General features: G+C 42.9%; 2 protein-coding genes across 6 annotated transcripts; one reads left to right on the top strand and one right to left on the bottom strand.

Moving 5' to 3' along the window:
• Positions 1 to 108: 108 nt before the first annotated feature.
• Positions 109 to 3,521, top strand: LOC116543420 (class I histocompatibility antigen, Gogo-C*0202 alpha chain-like). 5 transcript variants are annotated; one of them, XM_032268938.1, is made up of 8 exons: positions 109 to 285; positions 415 to 684; positions 926 to 1,201; positions 1,772 to 2,047; positions 2,189 to 2,302; positions 2,739 to 2,771; positions 2,878 to 2,939; positions 3,091 to 3,521. In XM_032268938.1, exons 1-8 carry the CDS (start codon positions 222 to 224, stop codon positions 3,190 to 3,192), a joined length of 1,197 nt encoding a protein of 398 aa, XP_032124829.1. In that variant the 5' UTR covers positions 109 to 221; the 3' UTR covers positions 3,193 to 3,521. The 5 variants fall into 5 exon arrangements, with proteins under 5 accessions (XP_032124829.1, XP_032124825.1, XP_032124826.1 ...); XM_032268935.1 differs by having other exon boundaries at positions 111 to 285; positions 2,721 to 2,771; positions 2,878 to 2,925; XM_032268936.1 differs by having other exon boundaries at positions 112 to 285; positions 2,878 to 2,925.
• A 19,809-nt stretch (positions 3,522 to 23,330) lies between these two features.
• LOC116543449 (E3 ubiquitin-protein ligase RNF34-like) lies at positions 23,331 to 24,202 on the bottom strand. Its single transcript, XM_032268989.1, has 2 exons — positions 24,102 to 24,202; positions 23,331 to 24,032 (listed from the first exon to the last, which is right to left on the bottom strand). The coding sequence occupies exons 1-2, from the start codon at positions 24,105 to 24,107 to the stop codon at positions 23,331 to 23,333; spliced, it is 708 nt and encodes a 235-aa protein (XP_032124880.1). The 5' UTR covers positions 24,108 to 24,202.
• Between the last annotated feature and the right edge of the window lie 2,533 nt (positions 24,203 to 26,735).

Here is a 26,735-nt window from a genome sequence, read left to right as displayed (position 1 = left end):
TAGGGAAGTGCAGCGTTGGGGACTCCCCAATCCCCCGAGTTTCACTTCTCCCAACTTGTGTCGGGTCCTTCCTCCTGGATACTCTAGGCTTATCCCCAGTTCCCACTCCCATTGGGTGCCGGGTTTCTAGATAAGACAATCAGCGTCGCCGACGTCCCGGTTCTGAAGCCCCCGGTCACCTACCTGGACTCAGATTCTCCCCGGACGCGGAGGCTGGGGTCATGGCGACCCGAACCCTCCTTCTGCTGCTCTCAGGGGCCCTGGCCCTGATCAAGACCTCGGCGAGTGAGTGCGGGGTCCGGAGGGAAACGGCCTCTGAGGGGAGGAGCTAGGGGCCCGCCCGGCGGGGGCGCAGGACCTGGGGAGCTCCCCCGACAGGAGCGTCGGGCGGTTTCAGTCCCTCCTTGTCCGCAGGCTCCCACTCCGTGAACATTTTTCTCACCACCGTGTCCCGGCCCGGCCGCGGGGAGCCCCGCTTCATAACCGTGGGCTACGTGGACGACATGCAGTTCCTGCGGTTCGACAGCGACTCCGCGATTCCTAGAGCTGAGCCGCGGGCGCCCTGGGCGGAGCAGGAGGGGCCGGAGTATTGGGAAGGGTTGACACAGGGACTCAAGGCCTGCGCACAGACTTGCCGAGTGAGACTGCGGGACATACGGGGCTCCTACAACCAGAGCGAGGCCGGTGAGTGACCCTGTCCCGGGGCGCAGGTCACGACCCCTCCCCATCCTCCACGGACGGCCCGGGTCCCACTGAGTCTCTGGGCCCAAGATCCACCCCGAGACTGCAGAATCCGCCAGTACCCTGGACCGGAAAGAGCCCCAAGGCGCCTTTACCCAGTTTCCTGTTCAGTTTAGGTCAAAATCCCTGCGGTTTGGTAGGGGCGGGGCTGGGTGTGCGGGGCTGACCGCAACGGCGGGGCCAGGGTCTCACACCCTCCAGACGTTGTTTGGCTGCGACCTGGGGCCCGATGCGCGCCTCCTCCGCGGGTACTGCCGCATAGCCTACGACGGCAAGGATCACATCGCCCTGAACGAGGACCTGCGCTCCTGGACAGCCGCAGACACGGCGGCTCAGGTCACCCAGCACAAGTTGGAGGCAGAGAAATATGCAGAGCAGTTGAGGGCACAGCTGGAGGGGGACTGCGTGGAGATGCTCAAAAGATTCTTGGAGAACGGGAAGGAGACGCTGGAGGCTGCAGGTACCAGGGGCAGTGGGAAGCCTTCCCCATCTCCTATAGATCTCTCTGGATGGCCTCCCACGAGGAGGGGAGGAAATGGAATCAGCGCTAGAATATCACCTTCCCTTGAATGGAGAATGGCATGAGTTTTCCTGAGTTTCCTCTGAGGCCCCCTCTGCTCTCTAGGACAAGTAAGAGATGACGTCTCTGAGAAAATGGAGGGGAAGATGGTCCCTGGAATACTGATAGGAGTCCCCTTTGACCCTTGCAGCCGCCTTGGGCACCGTGACTTTTTCTCTCAGGTCTTGTTCTCTGCTTCACACTTAATGTGTTTGAAGGTCCGATTCCAACTTTTCTCAGTCCCTCAGCCTCCAGTGAGGTCAGGACCAGAAGTCCCTGTTCTTCCCTCAGAGACTAGAACTTTTCAAAGAATAGATTATCGCGGGTGCCTGTGTCCAGGCTGGTGTCTGGGTTCTGTGCTCCCTTCCCCACCCCAGGTGTCCTCTCCATTCTCAGGATGGTCACATGGGTGCTGCTGAAGTGTCCCATGAGAGATGCAAATTGCATGAATTTTCTCATTCTTCCCATCAGAACCCCCAAAGACACATGTGACCCACCACCCCATCGCTGACCATGAGGCCACCCTGAGGTGCTGGGCCCTGGGCTTCTACCCTGCGGAGATCACACTGACCTGGCAGCGGGATGGAGAGGACCAAACTCAGGACACGGAGCTTGTGGAGACCAGGCCAGCAGGGGATGGAACCTTCCAGAAGTGGGCAGCTGTGGTGGTGCCTTCTGGAGAAGAGCAGAGATACACGTGCCATGTGCAGCACAAGGGGCTGCCCGAGCCCCTCACCCTGAGATGGGGTAAGGAGGGGGATGGATAAGGAGGGGATAATGAGGGGGTCACATCTCTTCTCAGGGAAAGCAGGAGCTCTTCTAGAGCCCTCAGCAGGGTCAGGGCTGAGGCCTGGGGTCAGGGCCCCTCACCTTCCCCTCCTTTCCCAGAGCCATCTTCCCAGCCCACCATCCCCATCGTGGGCGTCGTTGCTGTGGCTGTCCTAGGAGCTGTGGTCATCGGAGCTGTGGTCACTGCTGTGATGTGGAGAAGGAAGAGCTCAGGTAGGGAGGGGGTGAGGGGTGGGGTCTGGGTTTTCTTGTCACGCTGTGTATTTCAAGTCCCAGGTGGAAGTGTGTCCTGCCTCATTACTGGGAATCACCATCCACACATGGGCCAACCCACCCTGGGGCCCTCTGTGCCAGCACTTATTCTTTTGTGAAGCAGATATGACAATGAAGGACAGATGTATCTGATGATTGTGGTGTTTGGGACCTGATTCCAGCATTCACAAGTCAGGGGAATGTCCCTGCTAAGGACAGACCTTAGGAGGGTGGTTAGTCCAGGACCCACACCTGCTTTCCTCATGTTTCCTGATCCTTCCCTGGGTGTGTAATCATGGTTCTAGAAGCTTCTCTTGGGTCCAAGACTAGGAGGTTCCTCTAAAGTCCCATGGCCCTGCCTCCTTCCTGCCCTTCACAGGACATTTTCTTCCCACAGGTAGAAAAGGAGGGAGCTACTCTCAGGCTGCGTGTAAGTGGTGGGGGTGGGAGTGTGGAGGAGCTCACCCACCCCATAATTCCTCCTGTCCCACATCTCCTGTGGGGTCTGACCAGGTCCTGTTTTTGTTCTACCCCAGGCAGTGACAGTGCCCAGGGCTCTGATGTGTCTCTCACAGCTTGTAAAGGTGAGATTCTGGGGGTCTGAAGTGGGTATGGGGTAAGGCAGAGGAGAAAGGACTGGGTAATGATGATTCTTTGATTGGGACGTTTCCAGTGTGTAGTCGGCTGTTCAGAGAGTCATCACTTACCATGACTGACATGAATTTGTTCATGACTGTTGTTTTCTGTAGCCTGAGACAGCTGCTTGTGTGGGACTGAGATGCCGGATTTCTTCACGCCTCCCCTGTGTGACTTCAAGAGCCTCTGGCATCTCTTTCCGCAAAGGCATCTGAATGTGTCTGCGTCCCTGTTAGCATAATGTGAGGAGGTGCAGAGACAGCCCACCCCGTGTCCACCATGACCCCTGTCCCCACGCTGACCTGTGTTCCCTCCTCCACAGTCATCTTTCCTGTTCCAGAGAGGTGGGGCATGGTGTTTCTATCTCTGTCTCAACTTCATGGTGCCCTGAGGTGCAATCGCCTACTTCCCTGTGGAAAACAAAAATCTGAATATAAATGTGTTTTCTCAACTATTTTCCATGAGAGGTTGATGGGTTAATTAAATAAGTCAATTCCTAAAATTTGAGAGAGGAAATAAAGACCTCAGAACTTTCCAGAATCCATGTTTGCTGTGCTGAGTCTGTTGCAGATGGGGATGGAGAAGGCTGTGAGGAGCCGAGTGTGGATGGGGCCTGTGTCCTGCTGAGTCCGTCATGGGCTTTATGTGGTCAGTTCTCAGCCGGGTCAGCTTCACTGCTCCATTGTCCTTGTCCCTTTAGTGGAAACTCGTCTAGCTGGAGCTGTGACCACAGAAGCTCACACATAGACCAGGGCGGCCCCTGCACACGGGAGTCTCTGTGTTTCTGAGATAAATTTTCAGACCCATTCAGCTCCTGGCCTCCTTCTAGGACTCCTCTTCTGCTCTGCTCTCCTGCCCTCTCTCCCTGCTCTGGTTCTAGTGATCTTGGTGCTGGCTCCAATCCCAACTCATGAATCTATAAAGCAGAATCTAATTTAGACTTATATTTGTTTGTGAAATTGGACCCATAATCAAGGACTATTCTTTCCTGAAGAGAGAAGCGTGATTGTGTGTTGCAGTGTGCAGGGGTGTGTGTGGGTTGGGAGTAGGTGTGGGAGGAGGGATGGGGGAGGGAGGACACACTAGCAGCCCTACTGAGAAAAGCACAGGTAGCTTCGATGTCAGTGTGAGGGGACCTTGTGCCATAGCTGCCAAGAAACAGCACTTGGCCCTAGTCTATGTTAATAAAAATACCTCCTTTAGAATAGGAGATGCTCTGCAGTGACCTTTGTTGTCGGCCAGACATAGGACAGAGTGGTTCTGCATATGGGGAGCATCATTGAAGTAAAATCAGAAAAATCTCTAACCTTGTGGAGCATGTGTTTCAGTGGGAAGAGAGAGACAACAGATACACTATCACCAGAGCAAGGAAGGAAAGTACTAGAAGGTGGGAAGTGCTGTGAGGCAGGTAATCCAGGGTGTGGGCAGTGGGGGCAGGGAAGGTGGCTGTGGTGCTGGGTGGTCAGTGTGTGCCACGTTGTAAAGGTGACCTTTGAGGAAACAGTTGAAGGACATGAGAAGTTGTCCACGAGGATATCTGGGGAAGTTCTTTCCAGGCAGGGGAACCTCCAGTGCAAATGCACTAGGGCAGGAAGGTGTCTGTGTTCCCAGGAAGTGAAGGAGCCCAAGAGGGCTGGAGAGAGAGAATCTGAGGTGAGGTCAAAGGTACAGCCAGGGCAGGTGTGCCTGGATGGTGTGGGGAAGCATCTGACCCTTGCTCTAAGATGGGGAGGTAGTGGACAGTTTTGAGCAGAAGAGAGATGTGGTACAACTTCTCTTTTGAAAGGATCTCTGACTGCTGTGCTGAGAACAGAATTGAGAGGTGAGGGATGAGGGAGGCAGAAGGGAAAACAGTGGGAAGCGAGTGCAGTATTCCAGGCTGGAGATATTGTTACCTTGACTGGGGTGTGAGCAGGGGAAATAGTGGGACGTGAGGGGATTCCGGATGCATTTTAAGATGGACTCACAGCATTTGCCAATAGATTGTATCTGTGTTTGAATCAAGGACACCCATAGTTGTAAAATGAGTGAGTTGAAGGAAGGGTAGAGCTGCTGTGAAATGGGGAGACTCTGGCAGTAGCATACTGAGGAGGGGGCCTCCCAGTCACTCAGTGGAGGAGATGTCTACTAGGAATGCAGGTGAGGGAGCTGGGGTGGCAGTTGGACAGACAACTCCAGAGTTTAGAGGAAATGAGAAATAGACTGGGCTGGATAAATAGATTTAGGAGGTCACACCATATAAACAACACTTAAAACCTTAAGCATGGATGAGGGCACCAAGGAAGTGACTGGCTATAGAAGAGAATGAGCACAAGGACTGAACCCTGGACCTCCAGTTCTAAGGGATCTGATCAGACCACACCGAGAGCAGACTGCACAGTTCTGACCCCACGCCTAGAGGACACTTAGACAAGGACCTCCCATGTGCACAGGGATCATCTGGATGTGGTTCTCAGATCCAAGAAGTCTAGGGTTGAGCAAGACATTCTGGATTTATGACAAGACTGGATCCTACGTTTCTGGTCTCCGGATCAAGAACACCAGGATCCCACATGTCTGAGCCTGCCTGTAGCGCTCGTTATATAAGTGATTTTTTGGTCTTGTGTATAATACCCTGAGACAGGCGTTCTGGGAAGCAGCCTGAGTATTTTCTAAGCCCCTGTCCTCGCTGTTGGAATCCAGATTGGGAACCACTGAGATCAGAGATCAGAGTGCCCAGGGTGGGTGAATGGGGTGGATTTTCAAACCTTGTATAAAAGAAGATTTTTCCCTCAGAAATAAAAGGGAGGATGTATATCATCAGTTATGAGATGTGATATTCTCTGTTGATCTCTCCACCATGGCGTAGAGGCCAGGTAGACAATTCAGGATGTGGCTCTCACACAAAGAACATGTCTGAATGCTGCTCTCTGACACTGGGCCACATGCTGATTTCTCACTCACTTATTGGAGCAAACTATGGAAAACAAATTTCTCTAATGTATACATAAAGTAATAATAACATGGCACTGGGGGCTAATTTTATTGTGGGGAAGGCCACAGAACAAGAATGGAAATTATACAACCAGGAACAAAATCCACAGCCCACCTGGGATGAGGTCCCTCCTAGGAACAAATGCCCCTGTTGCTGAGCACAGATGCCACTGCTCACACCTCTGACTCCCTGGTGCTGGACACTGGACCCTGAGGCTATGACAGATGTTACTGCTGCACCTGAAAACTGGACATCACCACTGCCACTCAGCCATCTTTACTAAAATGCATTCTGCACAGTCCCAGCCTCTCTGTGTCACCTCATTCTGGTTTAGAGTCTGGCAGTGATATAGGAGTTAAGAAGAAATTATTTAGGCAGATAGCGAGGGTATGGAAGCCCTCAGTAAGGTTTTCCTTTTAATGGAAAGCAGCCCCCAAATAATTTTCTTTTCTAACAAAGAGCAGCCTGTAAAATCAAGCTTCAGACATAGACAGGCAAGCTGGAAGCTCTCACGGGTGAATGCAGCAGCTGTGCCAATAGGAAAAGGACACCTGGGACTAGGCATGGTCACCATGGTGGCTCCATCTTCCCTTCTCTTTACCAGCCATGTGTACAGTAAAGAGCAGACAACATGAGACCAGCCAAGTGGAAAGCCCATTTGCATAATAGGATTAGGGTGGGATGAACAGCCTTCCCCATGAACTGTGTAAATGTCACTCCTGGTCCAACCAACCTGTGAGCACTAGATAAATCAGACACCATCTCCTCAAGCCTACCTATAAAATCCAATGCACTCCCATTCCAGGCCGGAATTCCCTTTCAGGAGCCCCTCTGTCTCGCAAGAGAGAGAGCTGTTTCCCTTTGTCTCTCTTTTGCATATTAAACCTCTGCTCCTAAACTCACTCCTCGTGTGTCAGTGTCCTTAATCTTCTTGGTGCAGAACAATGAACCCTGAGCATTTACTAGAGAGAAAGATGCTACTTCAGCAGGTGCTTATCTGCCTGGTGCAGCCTAAGACTCATGTCCATGATCAACTGCAGGGGTGACTGGAGTGTTGTGCTCTTCTAGGGAGGGAGGTGGCTTCTGTCTCCCCTCAAAACTTTACATGTTGTAAGCCAGGCATGGTGGCTTACACCTGTAGTCCCAGTACTTTGGGAGGCCGAGGTGGGTGGATCACCTGAGGTCAGGAGTTTGAGACCAGTCTAGCCAACATAGTGAAACCCCATCTCTACTAATAATACAAAATTAGCCAGGCATGGTGGTGCATACCTGCAATCCTGGCTACTCAGGAGGGTGAGGCAGGAAAATTACTTCAACCTGGAATGTGAGATTGTAGTGAGCTGAGATTGCACCATTGCACTCCAGCCTGGGAGCAAAACTCCACCACACACACACACAGAACCACACACACACACACACACACACACACACACACACACACACACACACTTTACATGTTGTAAACCAAAAATAAACTTCAAAGCCACCCCTCCCAACCATCTTAATGGACACCCTCCTCAGCCAGGGCACTCAATAGTTCACCTGGAAGACTGGCTCAGGCCACCATGGGAAGCAGGTGTTGAACATGTCTCATTATGCCCTCTTCCCTTTTGGAATTCAGGAAAAGCTGACAAGCATTCAACATCAACACAGACCTTAAGTCTGATCAGAAACATTTCCACTCTATTCTCTCTGAAGCCTGCCACCTGGAGGCTTCATCTGCACGATTAAATTTTGGTCTCCACAAACTCTTATCATAACCCAGACATTCCTTTCTATTGATAATAGCTGAATCATTTGCCAATCAGAACATTTTAAAATCTACCTGTATCCTAGAAGCCCTACCCCCCACCCCCACTTGCTTCAAATTGTTCCGCCTTTCTGGACTGAACCAATGTACGTCTTAAATGCATTTGATTGATGTCTCATATCTTCCTAAAATGTATAAAGCCACCTGCACCCCAACCACCTGAACACATGTTCTCAGGGTCTCCTGAGGGCTGTGTCATGGGCTGTGGTCACTCAAATATGGCTCAGAATAAATCTCTTCAAATATGTTACGGAGTTTGACTCCTTTTATTGACAGTGTGGAATTCTGATGTAGGAAGAGGGTTCAAGTGCTCGGTGTGAGGGGTGGGAAAAGAATGACAAAGTTTGATTCTTAGAGCAGTGATTCAAACTTTATCTGGTACCTGTTAGGCACTCGGAGTGTCTGAATAAAACAGTGACTAATAAATAACATCTTTCCACCCTTCCCTTGAAAGTAAGTTATTACATCAAGTGTTCGTCTATCCCAGTTCATACTCTAGACTATTGGAGTGGCATTGCGTGGTGGTGAAATGATTATTCACACATCTTTCCAGGGCATTGTCTCTTACTAGGATTTAAAAACCCAGGTTTGTAAGATTTCAGAGGATCTGGGTGCACATTGATGTTTTATATTAATATCTATATTTTCTTGTGTGTGGAAACATTTCTAGGGAAAGAATCTTTACTGTTTATTAGTTTTTATGTGACCCCCCTCAGAGGCCTAAAAGAAAATCCTAACTTCTAGGCTAGAGGTAGGACCACTCCACGTGTGGACAATGAACAGCTGCTAGCAACCTGTATTTAGAAGATTAGGGTCATGAAATAAATGTTGATAATTTTTTATCTTTTCCTCTGGGATGAAAAGGTAGATGTTTCCTTGCTTTTTCTGACTGTAAGTTTCTCTCTGTGGGATAGTGATGGGATTTTCCTCCACCCAAACAATTTTCTGAATATCCAAAAGCAGTTGAGAGTCCTAGAATTTGACACAATTCTGACAATAACTACCTGGAGTTCACCTCAGACTCCACAGGTTTAAGGGCTCAGTCCCACGAGACAGTCCTCACTTAAGATGCAAGTCACAAGTCACACCTGGTCCAACCAATCTTTGGGCCCTACACAAATCAGACATCACCTCCTCAAGCCTGCCTATAAAATCTGGGGGCACTCTTATTCTGGGCTGGAATTCACTTTCAGGATCCCCTCTCTCTTGCAAGAGAGAGAGCTATTCCTCTTTGTCTCTCTTTTGCCTATTAAACCTCTGCTCCTAAACTCACTCCTTGTGTGTCAGTGTCCTTAATCTTCTTGGTGCAAGATGAGGAACCTCAAGTATTTACACGAGACAATGACGGCTCCTTCAGCAGGTGATCATCCGACTGGTTTTTGAAAATTGACCCAAGAAGAAAAAGAAAGTGTGCCAGCCAGAGATAAATCGCAGAAATTGAATTTGTAATTGAAATACTTCCCATAGAGGAAACTCCAGGTCCAGAAGGCTTCACTGATGGATTGTATGGAACATATAATTGAGAAATAGCATCAATTTTACACAGACTCTTTTAGAAATTAAAGCAAGCAACCATTTTCAACTAAATTTATGAGGACAACATTACGTTTAAAAAAAAAGGAAAGAAAGAAAGAAAGAAAATCCAGACAACAAAATCACAAGAAAAAAGAAACACAAACAACTATGTCTCTAGATTCCAAACCCAAAATTCTATTCAAAAAGTTATTAAATTTAAATAAACATAAAAAGAGCAATATGTCATGCCAGATTGATTTTTTTATGGAGAAGTAAGTTAGGTTTAACACATGTAAATAAAATAACACAACTCAGTCAATTAATATAATAAAAAGCAGGCTGGATGCAGTGGTTCACACTTGTAATCCCAGCACTTCGGGTGGCCTAGCTGGGCAGATGCCTTCACATCAGGAGTTTGGGACCAGCCTGGCCAACATGAAGAAACCCTGTCTCTGTTAAAAATACAAAATTAGCCAGGCGTGGTGATGGGCACCTGTAATTCCAGCTACTCAGTAGGCTGAGGCAGGAGAATCTCTTGAACATAGGAGGTGGATGTTGCAGTGAGCCAAGATTGTGCCACTGCACTCCAGCCTGGGCAACAGCATGAGACTCTTTGTCTCAAAAAAAAAAAAAATTTGAGACAGGGTCTCACTCTGTCACCAAAGCTGAGTGCAACGGCACAATCACAGCTAACTGAAGCCTCAACCTCCCAAGTTAAAGCAATCTTTCTCGCTGTCACAACTGCCTGCGCCAGTGCCAGGACAGACACCAGCAACTCCACCCCCACTGTCACCAACACTGCTGGCACAAGCATTGCACAGGAACACTACAGTCCCACTCCTGGCGGTACCCCATACCAGCCAATGTGCCTGCACCTCACTGTGCTACCTCAACTGCTGGCATTTACCTCAAAACTAAAATAAAGGGTTAAAAATGGACACAGGGAGGGGAGCACTACACACTGGGGTCTGTTGGGGGGAAATGGGGGAGAGATTGGGGGTGGGGAGGTGGGGAGTTGAGGAGAGATAGCATGGGGAGAAATGCCAGATATAGGTGATGGGGATGAAGGCAGCAAATCACACTGCCATGTGTGTACCTATGCAAAAATCTTGCATGTTCTTCACATGTACCCCAAAACCTAAAGTGCAATAAAAAAAAGAAAAAATGATAACATTAAAAAATTTTTTTAGGGGTATCAAATGAAGATGGCAAAAGTCAAGTGCAACTAAAACGAAAATGGACAAATAGAACCTAATTAAAGAGCTTCTGCACAGCAAAATAAACTATCAACAGAGTAAACAGCCTACGGAATGGCAGAAAATATTACAAACTATGTATCCAACAAAGGTCTAATATCCAGAATCTATGAGGAATTTAAACAAATTACAAACAGAAAACAAACAACCCCATTAAAAATTAGGCAAAGGACATGAGCAGACATTTATCAAAAGAAGCCATATGCAGAGCCAATAAGCATATGTAAACACACTAATCATTAGAGAAATATAAATCCAAACCACAATGAGACACCATCTCACAGCAGTCAGAATGACTATTGTTAAAAAGTCAAAAATTACAGATGCTGGTAAGGTTGAAGGGAAAAGGGAATGCTTATACACTGCTAGTGGGAATGCAAATTAATTAGTTTGGCCATTATGGAAAGCAGTTTGGCGATTTTTCAAAGAACATAGAGCTACCATTTGACCCAGCAATCCATTTACTGGGTACATTCCCAAAGTAATAAAAATCTTTCTACCTTAAAGACACATGCACGTGTATGTTCATTGCAATATTATTCAGAATAGCAAAGACATGGAATCAACCTAAATGCCCAGCAATGGTAGACTGGATAAGGAAAATGTGGCACATCTACACTGCAGAATACTACACAGACATAAAAAAGGACAACGTCATGTCCTTTGCAGCAATATGGATGGAACTAGAGGCCATTATTTTGTTAACTAACACAGGAACAGAAAACCAAACACCACATGTTCTCTTGTATAAGTGGGAGCTCAACAGTGAGTATACGTGGACTCAAAGATGGGAACACTAGACACTGAGGCCTACTTGAGGGTGGAGGATGGGAAGAGAGTGAGGATTTAAAAACTTCCTATCAAGTACCATGCCTGTAACCTGCTTGGTGAAATAATCTGTATATTGAACCCTCATGACATGCAATTTAAATAGATAACAAGCCTGCACATGTACCAGTGAACCTAAAAGTTAAAAAATAAATTAATAAAAAATAGAATGCAATACTTATCTGTGATGAAAATTATCATTAAATAGGAATAGTAGGCAAGTTCTTCAATTTGATAAATGGCTTATATGTAAAACAACAACTCACATCATATTTGAAGACGAAAATTGATTACTCTCTGCCTAAGAACAGGAAAACAGCAAAGATGTTATGGAGGTCCTGGCCAGAGCATGAAGCCAAGAAAAATAAATGAAAGACTTACAAATGAAAGAGAAGTAAAGTGTCCTAGTTTGTAGGTGATGATATCATTGCCTGGGTTGTCTTACAGTGTTTTTACGGTTTTGGATTTTACATTTAAGTCTTTAATCCATCTTGAGGTGATTTTGGTATATGGTGTAAGAAAGGGGTGCCATTTAAATCTTCTGCATATGGCTAGCCAGGTATACCAGCACCATTTATAAATAGGGAATCCTTTCCCCATTGCTTGTTTTTGTCAGGTTTTTCAAAGATCATAGTTGTAGGTGTGTGGTCTTATTTCTGGGTTCTCTGTTCTGTTCCATTGGTCTACGTGTCTGTTTTTGTACCTGTATCATGGTGTTTTGGTTACCATAGCCTTGAAGTATAGTTGAAATCAGATAGGGTAGGCTGGGTGTGGTAGCTCATGCCTGTAATCTCATTATTTGAAAGGCTGAAGCAGGTAGATCACGAGGTCAGGACTTTGAGATCAGCCTGGCCAACATGGTGAAACCCCATCTCTACTAAATTTACAAAAAATTATCCTGGCCTGGCGGTGCATGCCTGTAACCCCAGCTACTTGAAAGGCTGAGACATGAGAATTGCTTTAACCCAGGAGGCAGAGATTGCAGTGAGCAGAGATTGCACCATTGTACTCCAGTGTGAGAGACAGGGTAAAACTGTGTCAAAAAAAAAAAAAAAAAAAAAAAAAAAAAAAAACAAAACGGAAAAAAGAAAAGAAATCAGTGTGATGCCGCCAACTTTGTTCCTTTTGTTTAGGATTGCCTTGGCTATTCAGGCTCTTTTTTGGTTTCATGTGAATTTTAAAATTCACATGAAAAATTCACATTTCTAGTTCTGTGAAGAATGTCAGTGGTAGTTCGACAGAAATAGCATTGAATCTATACTTTGCTTTGGGCATTATGGCCTTTTTCATGATATTGATTGTTCCTATCCATGAGTATAGGTAGTTTTTCCATTTGTTTGCATCATCTCTGATTTCTCTGAACAGTGGTTTACAGTTCTCCTTATAGAGATCTTTTACCTCCCAGGTTATCTTTGTTCCCAGTTATTCTATTCTTTTTGTGGCATTTGTGAATGGGAGTTCATTCCTGATTTGGGTCTCAGCTTACCTGTTGCTGGTGTGTAGAAATGCTAGTAATTTTCTCACATTGATTTTATATCCTGAGACTTTGCTGAAGTTGTTTATCAGCTTAAGAAGCTTTTGGGCTGAGACTATGGGTTTTTCTAGATATAGAATCATGTCATCTACAAACAGGAATAGTTTGACTTTCTTTCTTCCTATTTGAATACTTTTTATTTATTTCTCTTGCCTGATTGCCCTGGCCAAAACTTCCAATATTATGTTGAATAGGAGTAGTGAGAGAAGGCATCCTTGTCTTGTGTTGGTTTTCAAGGGGAATGCTTCCAGCTTTTGCCCACTCAGTATGATCTTGGCTGTGGGTTTATCACAGACGGTGTTTAATGTTTTGAGGTGTGTTCCTTCATTGCCTAGTTTATTTAGAGCTTTTTAAAAACATGATTAGATGTTGAATTTTATCAAAAGCTTTTTCTGTGTCTACTGAGACAACCATGTGGTTTTTATCTTTAGTTCTCTTTATGTAATGAAGCACATTTATTGGTTTACATATTTTGAAACAACCTTGCATGCTGGAGATGAAACCTACTTGACTGCGTTGGATAAAGCTTTTTGATGTGCTGCTGGATTCAGCTAGCTAGCATTTTGTTGGAAATTTTTGCATCAGTGTTCATCAAGAATGTTGGCCTGAAGTTATTTTTACTGTTGTTGTTGTATCTCTGCCACATTTTGGCATCAGGATGATGCTGGCCTAACAGAATGAGTTGAAGAGGAGTCTCTCCTCCACATTTTTTTGAAATAGTTTCAGTGGGAATGGTATCAGCTCTTTTTTGTACATCTAATAGAATTCACCTGTCAATCATCTTGTCCTGGGCTTTTATTGGTTGGTAGGCTATTTATTACTGTCTCAATTTCAGAACTCATTATTAGTCTGTTTGGGGATTCAATTTCTTTCTTGTTCAGTGTGGTGGGCTGGCGTATGTGTCCAGGAGTTGATCCTTGTATTCTAGATTTTCTAGTTTATGTGTGTAGAGGTGTTCATAATATTTTCTGGTGGTTGCTTGTGTTTCTGTAGGGTCAATTATAATGTTCCTCTTATTGTTTCTAATTGTATTTATTGGAATCTTCTCTCTTTTCCTCCTTATTAGCCTAGCTAGGGCTCTATTTAGTTTATTAATTTAAAAAAACCTCCTGAATTTGTTGATCTTTTAAGTGATTTTTCACTTCTCTGTCTCCTTGAGGAGACAATATCTTAGTTAATTTTTTTGGTTATTTCTTGCCTTCTACCTTTGGGATATGTTTGCTGTTTGTTCTCAAGTTCTTCTGGTTGTGATTTCAGGTTGTTAACTTGAAATCTTTCTAACTTTTTGATGCGAACATTTAATGCCATAAATTTTCCTCTTAACACTGCCTTAGCTGTTTCCCAGAGATTTTGGTACGTTGCATCTTTGTTCTCATTACCTTCAAAGAACTTCTTAATTTGTGCTTCAGTTTCATTATTTACCCAAAAGTCGTTCAAGAACAAGTTATTCCATTTCTATGTAATTGTATGGTTTGAGTGATTTTCTTAATCTTTATTTTGAATTTGAATGCACTGTGGTCCAAGAGAATGTTTGTTATGATTTTAATTCTTTTGCATTTGAAGAGGAGTGTTTTACTTCCAACTGTATGATCCACTTTAGAGTAAGTGCCATGTGGCAATGAGTAAAATGTATATTCTGTTGTTTTGGGGTAAAGAGTTCTGTAGATATTTATCAGGGCGATTTGATCCAGGGCTGAGTTCATGTCCTGAATATCTTTGTTAATTTTCTGTCTTCATGATCTGTCTAATATTTTCAGTGGAGTATTAAAGTCTTCTACTATCATTGTGTGAGGTTTCAAGTATCTTTGAAGGTCTCTAGGAACCTGCCTTATGAATCTGGGTGTTCCTGTATTGGATGCATATATTTTTAGGATAGATAGATCTCCTTGTTGAATTTAACCCTTTACCATTATGTAATACTCTTCTTTGTCTTTTTTGATCTTTGTTGGTTTAACACCTGTTTTGTCAGAAACTAGGATTAAAACCCTGCCTTTTTTCCTGCTTTCCATTTGCTTGGTGAATTTTCCTCCATCTTTTTTTTTTTTTTTTTTTTTTTGAGCCTATGTATGTCATTGCATGTTTGGGGTATATTGAAGACAGCATACTGATAGATCTTGTTTCTTTATCCAGCTTGCTACTTTATGTCTTTTAAATGGGGCATTTAGCCCATTTACATTTAAGGTTAATACTGATATGTATGGATTTGATCGTTTCATCATGATATTAGCTGGTTACTTTGCAGACTTGCTTATGTGGTTGCTTGATTGTGTCACTAGTCTGTATACTTGAGTGTGTTTTTGTGGTGGCTGGTAACTGATTTTCCTTTCCATATTTAGTGCTTCCTTCAGGAGTTCTTGTAATGGAGGTCTGGTAGTAATGAATTCCCTTGGCATTTGTTTTTCTGAAAAGAATCTTATTTCTCCTTTGCTTATGAAGCTTAGTTTCGTCGGATATCAAATTCTGGCTTGGAAATTCTTTTCTTTAAGACTGTTGCATATTGGCCCTCAGTCTCTTCTGCTTGTAGGATTTCCACTGAGGGATCAACTGTTAGTCTGATGGGCTTCCCTTTATAGGTGATCTGGCCTTTCTCTCTGGATGTTCTTGATATTTTTTTCTTTCATTTCAATCTTGGAGAATCTGATGAATATGTGTCTTGGAGATGATCTTCTCATGAAGCAACTTACTGGCGTCCTCTGCATTTCTGAATTTCAATGTTGGCCTTTCTAGCTATGCTGGGGAAGTTCTCATGGATGTTATCCTGAAATGTTTTCCAAATTGGTTCCATTGTCTCCATCTCTTTCAGATACACCAATTTTTCTTAGGTTTGGTTTCTTTACATAATCCCACACTTTTTAGAAATTTTATTCATTCCTTTTTCTTCTTTTTTCTCTATTCTTGGCTTCCTGTTGTATTTCAGAAAGCCAGTGTTCAAGTGCTGAGGTTCTTTTCTCCACCTGCTCTATGCTGCTATTAATACTTGTGAGTGCACTATGAAATTCTTGTAGTGTGTTTTTCAGCTCTGTCAGGTTGGTCATGCTCTTCTTTATACTGGTTATTTTGTCTGTCAGCTCCTGCAATGTTTTATAATGATTTTTAGCTTCCTTGCATTGGGTTACAGTGCACTTCTTTAGCACAGTGAACTTCATTCCTTTCTGTATTCTGAATTCCACTTCTGTTGTTTCAACCATCTCAACCTTAGCCTGGTTCCAAACCCTTGCTGGGTTTTTGAGTTTTCAACATTCCTTGCTGATTCCTTATCAACTTTGTGGGCTTATCTACCTTCAATCTTTGAAGTTGTTGACCTTTGAATGGGTTCTGTTTTTCTCTTCTTTTGTTCTCTCTTTTAACAGTCTGCCCATTTTTCTGTAGGGCTGATGCAGTTTGCTGGGCGCCTTCTCCAGTCCCTAGTTGCCTCAGATTTTCCAGTACCTGGAGGTATCATCAGTGAAGGCTACATAACAGCAAAGATGGCAGTCTGCTTCTTCCTCTGAGAGGTCTGTTCCAGAAAAGTACAGACCTGTTGCCAGCCTGAACACACCTGTAGGAGGTGCTGGAGACCCTGGTTGGGAGGTCCTGCCCAGTCAGGAGGAACAGGACCAGAATCTACAAGTGTACCAAAAGGAGGAATGCTCCCTCAGGAGACACAGAAATGATTCCATTGAGCTGGAAGCTAAGACACCTTCAGTTCCTTATGATTCTGAATCAGCAAACAAAGGAAGGAATTACTGCACTGTCTGGGTGAATGGCTTTGGTCATCAGGGGGGAAGTTGGTCTGCTACTACATAGTGGCAATAAGTAAGACTATGTCTGGAACATAGAAGATCTCTTAGAGCATCTCTTAGTAATACTCTGCCCTATAATTAAAGTCAATATAAATTATAACAGCCCAAGTCAGATAGGACTACTAATGACCCATAAACTTCAGGAATGAAGGTTTGAGTCACTCAAGCAGGAAAAGAAACCTGATTGCTGAAGGCAATGGGAATATAGGATGGTCAGCTAAGAAAAAAAAAGTATTTATAAATACTAGTCATGGCCAGCACAGTAGCTCATGACTGTAATCTCAGCACTTTGGAAGCTGAGGAGAGTGGATTGCTTAAGTCTAGGAATGTGAGGCCAACCTGGGCAACATGCTGAAACTACATCTTTAGTGAAAGTAAATACAAAAACTTAGTCAGGCATGGTAGTGTGCTTGTAGTCCCAGTTACTTAGGAGGTTGAGGTAGGAGGATCACTTGTGCCCAGGAGGTGGAGGTTGCAGTGAGCCAAGGTATGCCACTGCACTCACTCCAGCCTGGGCAACGGAACAACAATCTGTTTCAAATAAATAAATAAATAAGTAACCAGCTGTAGCAATGTGACCAGTTACAGGAATATAGATGGTAAATGTTATGAGTATTACTTTCTGATTTTTTTTTGTTATTTACATTCATATTTATTCCTAATGAATACATTTAGTTACTTAAAATTTTTTTTATTGTACTTTTGGTTCTGGGGTACATGTGCAGATCATGCAGGACTGTTGCATAGGTAAACACACGGCAATGTGGTTTGCCGCCTCCATCCCCCTGTCACCTATATCTGGCATTACTCCCCATATTATCCCCCCAAAACCTCCCCACCCCCCCGCTGTCCCTCCCTTGGCCCTACCAACAGACCCCAGTGTGTGATGTTCCCCTCCCTGTGTCCATGTGTTCTCATTGTTTAACACTGCCTATGAATGAGAACATGCAGTGTTTGATTTTTTGTTCTTGTGTCAGTTTGCCGAGAATGATGGTTTCCATATTCATCCATGTCCCTACAAAGGACACAAACTCATCATTTTTTATGGCTGCATAGTATTTCATGGTGTATATGTGCCACATTTTCCTTGTTCAGTCTATCATTGATGGGCATTTGGGTTGGTTTCAGGTCTTTGCTATTGTAAACAGTGCCACTATGAACATATGTGTTCATGTGTCTTTATAATAGAATGATTTATAATTCTTTGGGTATGTACCCAGTAATGGGATTGCTGGGTCAAATGAAATTTCTATTTCTAGGCCCTTGAGGAAGTGCCACACTGTCTTTCACAATAGTTGAACTAGTTTACACTCCCACCAACAGTGTAAAAGTGTTCCTATTTCTTCACATCCTTTCCAGCATCTGTTGTCTCCAGATTTTTTAACGATTGCCATTCTAACTGGCATGAGGTGGGATCTCAGTGTGGTTTTGATTTGCATTTCTCTAATAATCAGTGATGATGAATATTTTTTCATATGTTTCTTGGCCTCATATATGTCTTCTTTTGAAAAGTGTCTGTTCATATCCTTCTCCCACTTTTGGATGGGTTTGTTTGTTTGTTTTCTTGTAAATCTGTTTTTGTTTTTTTTTTTTTTGTAGATTCTGGATAGTAGCCTTTTGTCAGATGGGTAGATTATAAAAAGTTTTTCCCATTCTGTTGGTTGCTGGTTCACTCTAGTGATTGTTTCTTTTGCTGTACAGAAGCTGTGGAATTTAGTTAGGTCCCATTTCTCTTTTTGGTTTTTGTTGCCAATGCTTTTGGTGTTTTAGTCATGAAGTCCTTGCCTATGCCTATGTCCTGAATGGTTTTGCCTAGGTTTTCTTCTAGGGTTTTTATGGTGTTAGGTCTTATGTTTAAGTCTTTAATCCATCTGGAGTTAATTTTAGTGTAAGATGTCAGGAAGGGGTCCAGTTTCTGCTTTCTGCACATGGCTAGCCAGTTTTCCCAACACCATTTATTGAACAGGAAATCCTTTCCCCATTGCTTATTTTTGTCAAGTTTGTCAAAGATCAGATGGTTGTAGATGTGTGGCATTGCCTACAGAGCCTTTGTTCTGTTCCATTGGTCTATATCTCTGTTTTGGTACCAGTACCCTGCTGTTTTGATTACTGTAGCCTTGTAGTATAGTCTGAAATCAGGTAGCATGATGACTTTGGCTTTGTTCTTTTTGCATAGGATTGTTGTGGCTATGCAGGCTCTCTTTTGGTTCCATATGAAGTTTATGGTGGTTTTTTCCAGTTCTGTGAAGAAGGTCATTGGTAGCTTGATGGGGATAGTGTTGAATCCACAAATTACTTTGGGCAGTGTGGCCATTTTCACAATGTTGATTCTTCCTAACCATGAGCATGGAATGTTTTTCCATCTGTTTGTGTCCTCTCTTATTTCGTTGAGCAGTGGCTTGTAGTTCTCCTTTATGAGGTCCTTTACATCTTTTGTTAGTTGTATTTTTAGGTATTTTATTCTCTTTGTAGTAATTGTTTATGGGAGTTTGCTCGTGATTTGGCTCTCTGTTAGTCTGTTGTTAGTGCATAGAAATGCCTGTGATTTCTGAACATTGATTTTGTATCCTGAGACTTTGCTGAAGTTGCTTATCAGTTTAAGGAAATTTTGGGCTGAGATGATAGGTTCTTCTAAATATACAAGTATGTCATCTGCAAATAGAGACAATTTGACTTCCTCTTTTCCTAATCAAATACCCTTTATTTCTTTTTCTTGCCTAATTGCTATGGCTAGAACTTCCAATACTACCTTGAATAGGAGTGGTGAGAGAGTGCATCCTTGTCTAGTGCCGGATTTCAAAGAGAATGCTTGCAGTTTTTGCCCATTCAGTATTATATTGGCTGTGGGTTTGTCATAAATAGCTTTTGTCATTTTCAGGTACATTCCATCAATACCTAGTTTATTGAGAGTTTTTAGCATAAAGCATTGTTGAATTTTTTCGAAGGCCTCCTCTGCATCTATTGAGATAATCATGTGGTTTTTGTCTTTGGTTCTGTTTATGTGATAGATTACATTTATAGACTTGCATATGTTGAACCTGCTTTGCATCCCCAGAATGAAGCCTACTTGATCGCAATGGATAAACTTTTTTACGTGCTGTTGCAGTCTCTTTGCTAGTATTTTATTGAATATTTTTGCATCTATGTTCATCATGGATATTGACCTGAAGTTTTCCTTTTTTGTTGAGTCTCTGCCGGGTTTTGGTATCAGGATGATATTGGTCTCATAAAATGATTTGGGAAGGATTATCTATTTTTGGATTGTTTGGAAGAGTTTCATAAGGAATGGGACCAGCTCCTCTTCGTATGTTTGGTAGAATTCAGCTGTGAACCCATCTCAACCTGGACTTTTTTTATTTGGTAGGCCATTGCTGCCTCAACTTCAGCCCTTGTTGTTGGTCTATTCAAGGTTTCAACTTCTTCCTGGTTTAGGCTTGGGAGGAGGCAAGTGTCCAGGAATTTATCCATTTCTTCCATGTTTCCTGGTTTACATGCATAGAGTTGTTTGTAGTAATCTCTGATTGTAGTTTGCATTTCTGTGGAATCAGTGGTGATATCCCCTTTATTGTTTTTTATTGCATCTATTTGATTCTTCTCTCTTCTTTTTTATTAATCTGACTAGTGGTCTGTGTATTTTGTTGACCTTTCCAAAAAACCAGCTCCTGCATTTACTGATTTTTTTGAAGGGTTTTTTTGTGTCTCTATCTCCTTCAGCTCTGCTCTGATCTTAGTTATTTCTTGTCTTCTGCTGGCTTTTGAGTTTTTTTGATCTTGCTCCTCTAGCTCTTTCAATTTTGATGGTAGGGTGTCAATTTTAGATCTTTCTTCACTTCTCATGTGGGCATTTATTGCTATAAATTTCCCTCCAGACACTGCTTTAAATGTGTCCCAGAGATTCCAGTATGTTGTGTCTTTGTTATTGTTGGTTTCAAAGAACATCTTTATTTCTGCCTTCATTTCATTGTTTATCCAGTCAACATTCAGGAGCCAGTTGTTCAGTTTCGATGAAGCTGTGCAGTTCTGAGTTAGTTTCTTAATTCTGAGTTCTAGTTTGATTGCCCTGTGGTCTGAGAGGCTGTTTGTTATGATTTCCATTCTTTTGCATTTGCTGATGAGTGATTTACTTCCAATTATGTGGTCAATTTTAGAGTAGGTGTGATGCGGTGCTGAGAAGAATGTATATTCTGTGGATTTGGGGTGGAGAGTTCTGTAAATGTCTATTAGGTCCACTTAGTCCAGATCTGAGTTCAAGTCCTGTATATCCTTGTTAATTTTCTGTCTCGTTGATCTGTCTAATATTGACAGTAGAGTTTTAAAGTCTCCCACTATTATTGTGTGGGAGTCTAAGTCTCTTTGTAGGTTATTAATAACTTGCTTTATGTACCTGGGTGCTCCTGTATTGAGTGCCTATATGTTTAGGATCATTATTTCTTCTTGATGTGTTGATCCTTTTAGCATTATGTAATGCCCTTCTTTGTCTCTTTTGATCTTTGTTGGTTTAAAGTCCATTTTATCAGAGACTAGGATTGCAACTCCTGCTTTTTTTTGCTCTCCATTTGCTTGATAAATATTCCTCCATCTCTTCGCTTTGAGCCTATGTGTGTCCTTGCACGTGAGATGGGTTTCCTGAATACAGCACATCGATGGGTCTTGACTTTTTATCAAATTTTCCAGTCTGTGTCTTTTGATTGGGGCATTTATCCTATTTACATTTAAGGTTAATGTTGTGATGTGTGAATTTGATCCTGCCATTTTGATGCTAGCTGGTTGTTTTGCCCATTAGTTGATGCATTTTTTTTTCATTGTGTCGATGATCTTTACAATTTGGTACATTTTTGGAGTGACTGGTACTGGTTGTTCCTTTCCTTGTTTAGCGCTTCTTTTAGGAGCTCTTGTAAGTCAGGCCTGGTGGTGACAAAATCTCTCATCAATTGCTTGTCCATAAAGGATTTTCTTTCTCCTTCGCTTATGAAGCTTATTTTGGCTGGATATGAAATTCTGGGTTGAAAGTTCTTTTTTTTAAGGATGTTGAATATTGGCCCCCACTATCTTCTGGCTTGTAGGGTTTCTGAGAGATCCACTGTGAGTCTGAATGGCTTCCCTTTGTGGGTAACCCTATCTTTCTTTCTGGCTGCGCTTAGCATTTTTTTCTTCATGTCAACCCTGGTGAATCTGACGATTATGTGCCTTGGGGTTGCTGTTCTTAAGGAGTATCTTTGTGGCGTTCTCTGTATTTCCTGGACTTGAATGGTGGACTGGCTTGCTAGGTTGGGGAAGTTCTCCTGGATAATTTCCTGAAGAGTGTTTTCCAGCTTGGATTCATTCTCTCTGTCACATTCAGGTACACCTATAAAATGTAGATTAGGTCTTTTCACATAATTCCTTATTTCTTGGAGACTTTGTTCATTTCTTTCACTCTTTTTTTTTTCTTTTCTTGCCTTTTTGTTTTATTTCATTGCATCGATCTTCAATCTCTGATATCTTTTCTTCTGCTTGGTCAATTCTGCTGTGAAACTTGTGTATGCTTCACGAAGTTCTCATGCTGTGTTTTTCAACTCCATCAAGTCATTTATATTCTTCTCTAAGCTGTTTATTCTAGTTAGCATCTCATCTAATCTTTTTTCTAGGTTCTTAGTTTCTTTGCATTGGGTTAGAACATGTTCTTTTAGCTCTGAGAAGTTTGTTATTACCCACTTTCTGAAGCTTATTTCCATCAATTTATCAGATTTATTGATTCTCTATCCATCTTTGATCCCTAGCTGGTGAGGACTTTTGATCCTTTGGAGGAGGAGAGGCATTCTGGATTTTGGTGATTTCATCATTTTTGCACTGGTTTCTTCCCATCTTAGTGGTTTCTTTTTTCTTTTTTTTTTTTTTGCTTTTAAAACTAATTTTATTCCTGAAGTTAAAAATCAGCTAGCAGGTAGCACTGAAAATACACCTTCACTATACAAAACAGTGTAAACTGATTACACATTAATAAAGAATTTAGCACACACACTTCTAATAAAAGAACCTAGTTGCAGCCCTTGCTATAAAAAGTTATACCTGAACAAAAATGGACATGTGTAGTTTAAGGCCCTGGCAGTCGACTATAGAATGTCAGTTGTTCCCAATTATGTTTAAACGCAGAAACAGCAACAATGTAGAAACTTTCATTCATCAAATGTTAACTTTTAAAATATACATGACTAATAAAGTGAACATTCAGAAGAGCCCCTGTTCAGCATATTCCATGTCAGCCACTTGTGGACACTTATCTCATCCAAAGAGGACAAAGGTTTCAAACATCTGAGCAGTTTACGTTAAAAAATAGGATGAAGGAGAAATAAGAGAACAGGAAAACTGTCCTTCAAAGACAGCAGTAGCTGATGCCCACATGGCACAAACAGGCTGACTTCAATGAGTGTTCATGGGATGTGTGATAAAGTCCAGCTGAGTCTGGGAAGCTCATATGTCCACAGGCAGACAGGATCATGGCATGGACCAAGGTTTTCACAACTCAGTATTGATCTTTCTGTCCCCACTTAGTAGTGAAAATAATTTTTAAAAATAGCTTCAGCCTTTGAACAGTAACTTTTTAGTTTCTTCTGTGCATTGAAATGTTTGGGGTCAAGTTTGGGGGTGACTGCCCTATTGAGGGGAGCCTTAGTTTTAGGATTTGAATGTGTGCACAGCTCGCATCACATACTGCCAGTAGATGGGACACTCACTCATGTGCTTGCCGCACTTGGTGCAGGTAACCACGTGCCCGCACTCCAGCAGGACACAGTCAATGATGGCATCCATGCAGATGTGACACAGGCTGTCGTCTTCTTCATCTTGCAGCTGCAGCCACTCACCATAGGATTTTTGATTTTCTTCATTCTCTTTGTATAACCGGTTTAGTTTCTCTACCAGTTCCCATTTTTCACAACAGCCAGAATAGTTGACAAAATTCTGAGCCAGAATTTCCTTCAGCTGACGCATGCTCAACCCTTCCACATCATTAAGGCTTGACAAGTCAGACAGCGAAGCTCTCAGGCTCTCTTTGGAGAGCCCAGTGGTCTGATCATCCGCATTTTCTTCTTCTTCATTGTCATCCTCATCATCGTCATCATCATCATCTGTGTTTGCTGAAGTGATTTCACTTTGTACCTTCTTTCTAAAGACTGAAAATGAAAATTCACAGGCTTTGCAAACTATGTTGGGCCCTTCCGTAGCTGCTGGAGGGTAGGTGGAAAAATCAGGGTTTGGTGTAAATCTGAATGGACCGGTGGCTCCTGCAAATCCTGACTGCTGGCCCCTGACAGCTCCAGTTCCCATGACTTCATTCAGCAGCCTACAGCACGAAGCCCACATAGACATGGCACACGCCTTCCTTATGCTTAGGTTTTGTTTTCTTTTTTAAAACAGTATACTTGATCCTTAGCACCACTCCCACACCTTCATGGCTGCAACCGCCTCGGCTCAGCCGGCTCTGCCAGGGAACTGAGCACCATAGCAGCTCCTCGCACTGCCAACCTCCTTCTCTCTGGGCAGCAATTACAGCACCTCCCATCTTAGTGGCTTTATCTGTCTGTGGTCTTTGTAGTTGGTGACTTTCAGATGGGGTCTCTGAGTGGATGTTCTTTTTGTTGATGATGAAGTTATTTCTTTCTGTTTCTTAGTTTTCCTTCTAACAGTCAGGACCCTTTGTTGAAGGACTGCTGGAAGTCGACTCCAGACCCTGCTTGCCTGGGGATAACCCACAGGGGCTGCAGAACAGTAAGGGTTGCTGCCAGTTTCTTCTTCTGTTATCTTCATCCCAGAAGGGTACCTGCTAGGTGTCAGCCTGAGCTCTCCTTTATGAGGTGTCTCTGGGAATATGGGGGTCAGGGAGCTGCTTGAGGAGACAGTCTGTCCCTTATAGGAGCTCAAGTGCTGTGATGGCAGCTCCACTGTTCAGTGAAGAGATGCTGGGCAGGTACTTTTAAGTCTGCTGTAGCAGAACTCATAACCACCTCTTTTCCCAGGTGCTCTGTCCTAGGAAGTTCGGCTTTATTTATAAGTTCCTGTCATGCTGCTGCCTTTTTTCATAGATGCCCTGCCCCGCACAGAGTAGTCTGGTCACAGTCTGCCAGCAGAGGCATTGCTGAGCTGCTGCAGGCTCTGTCCAGCTGCTGTGTGAAGTGCCTCGGTAGTGGCAGACTGCCTAGGTAGTGGTGGTCACCCTTCCCCCAACTGAGCTGGACTGTCTCAGCTCCAGCTGCACTTGCTGTGAAATTCTCAATCCAAAGCACTTCAGATTGCTTGTTTTGTGGGGGTGTTACCTGCTGAGCCAGATTGGCTCCCTGTCTCTGCCCCCTCCCTTTCAGTTGAATGGGCGGCTCTGTCTCCCAGGCATTCCAGACACCAGTTGAAATGGCTGTCCAGATTTGTGTGTTTCTATGTGCCAACCCAGCACCAGCTGAAACCATCATGCTGAAAACTTGTGGCACTTTTTGGCCTGGGAATCTCCTGGTGTGTGGGCTGTGAAAATTTTTCTGGAAATGCAGTGGGGACTCACCCTCTGCATTGTTCTTGCTGGGAACTGCACTATGGAGCTGTTCCTATTTGGCCATCTTGGATCCTCCCTTTCTAATGTTTATATAATGATATTTATGTCTGTGTGTATGTATCCATACATACATTAAGGAAATACCTTTGTTTTCATATTTTCCTTATCATCTTGTAATAAGCATAAAATGTGATAATGAGAGTTCCCTTTTATTAATGATGGTTTACCTTTTATTAAATGTGGTATTTAGGTTACAGTATATCAAAGAGAAGAGTGCATATCATGCATTCAGTTTAAATCTTTTTCTGAGGAAAGGGTCAGTGTGTTTTTAGTTGGATAGAAGATAGTTGTATAATCTTTGACAAACATGTGACTTTACGGTTGTTTTTATTTGGAAACTAACTATGGTTTAAGAAAAATATTAATGGATGCCAAGTTCACAAGCATGGACTGGGATAATGGCTCTTATGTGTTAATTTCACAAAACCATAGTGCCTAGTTATTTAATCAAATACTAAATTTATATGTTGCAATGATGGTGTTTTGCAGTTGTGATTAAAAGCTGATGTCAGTTGATTTTATAAAAAGGAAATCACCCTAAAAAATGTGAGTGAGACTTTTTGAATCTCACAATTTGCCTGGGCAAATTGTGAGGCTTCCCAGAAAAGAAAAAATTCTGCCTCAAGGTGATAGCAGCAACTACAGTTTAGGTTTCCAGTCTGCCAAGCTGGTATACAAATTTTAGACTGAATACTGCAACATTGTGACTTTCCAGCCTGCCAGCCTGCTAAGGTGTAATTTGTGGCATCAATAATGTAAAATGAGGGGTGGAAAAATATATAAAAAAGCAGAGTTTTTATGTTAATTTCAATTCAAGACTGTTATAACTGTATTGTTATATACAATATCATAGTAATGACAAAGAAAATATACATAAACTGTACACAAAAGAAAATGAGAAAGCAATAAAAACATGCCACTAGAAAAAAATTGACTAAACACAAAGGAAGGTTGGAACTAAGGAGATGAGGGATGAAACAGCTACAAGACATGCATAAAACCAATATCACAATTACATAAATAAGTCCTTCCTTATCAGTAATTACTTTAAATGTAAAATGATTAAACTCCCCAATCAGAACTCAGAGGTTATCACAATGGATAGAATAAAAAGAATCTAACCATATCCTCACTACAAGATACTCACTGTGACTCTAAAGACACATAGAAGTTGAAATTGGAAGGATAGAAAAAGATATTCCTAAAAATATTAACTAAGAATTTTTTATGATCTCTCATAAGGGCCTATGTGTTGGCTGGACTCAGATGATGGCCTGGGAGTTTTACATGGTTCAGGGATTGAAGTGGAGGGAAACAGATGCAAGCCAGATGGTTAATACCAGTGTCCAGAACTGGCACAACCAGGCTTCTGCCATATTTTATTGGGTAATGCAGATATCAGATCTACTCATGTTTAAGGGGGTAGAGAGACCTTACCTCTTGAAGAGGGAGTGGTGGGTCAAACTAAAAAAACAAAGTGT

Source organism: Sapajus apella, unplaced genomic scaffold (genome assembly GCF_009761245.1).
Source record: "Sapajus apella isolate SASKATOON/1434 unplaced genomic scaffold, GSC_monkey_1.0 scaffold188, whole genome shotgun sequence".
NCBI lineage: Eukaryota > Metazoa > Chordata > Mammalia > Primates > Cebidae > Sapajus > Sapajus apella.
Note: the sequence above shows the minus strand (reverse complement) of the source record. Positions and strands in the feature narration are given on the sequence as shown.

Bases quoted from the DNA above. Each gene is read 5' to 3' on its own strand.
- LOC116543420 (XM_032268938.1), top strand. From the start codon at position 222: ATGGCGACCCGAACCCTCCTTCTGCTGCTCTCAGGGGCCCTGGCCCTG. The intron at 286-414 runs GTGAGTGCGGGG...CCTTGTCCGCAG, and splicing joins CCTGATCAAGACCTCGGCGA to GCTCCCACTCCGTGAACATT. The intron at 2,940-3,090 runs GTCTGAAGTGGG...TGTTTTCTGTAG, and splicing joins GTAAAGGTGAGATTCTGGGG to CCTGAGACAGCTGCTTGTGT.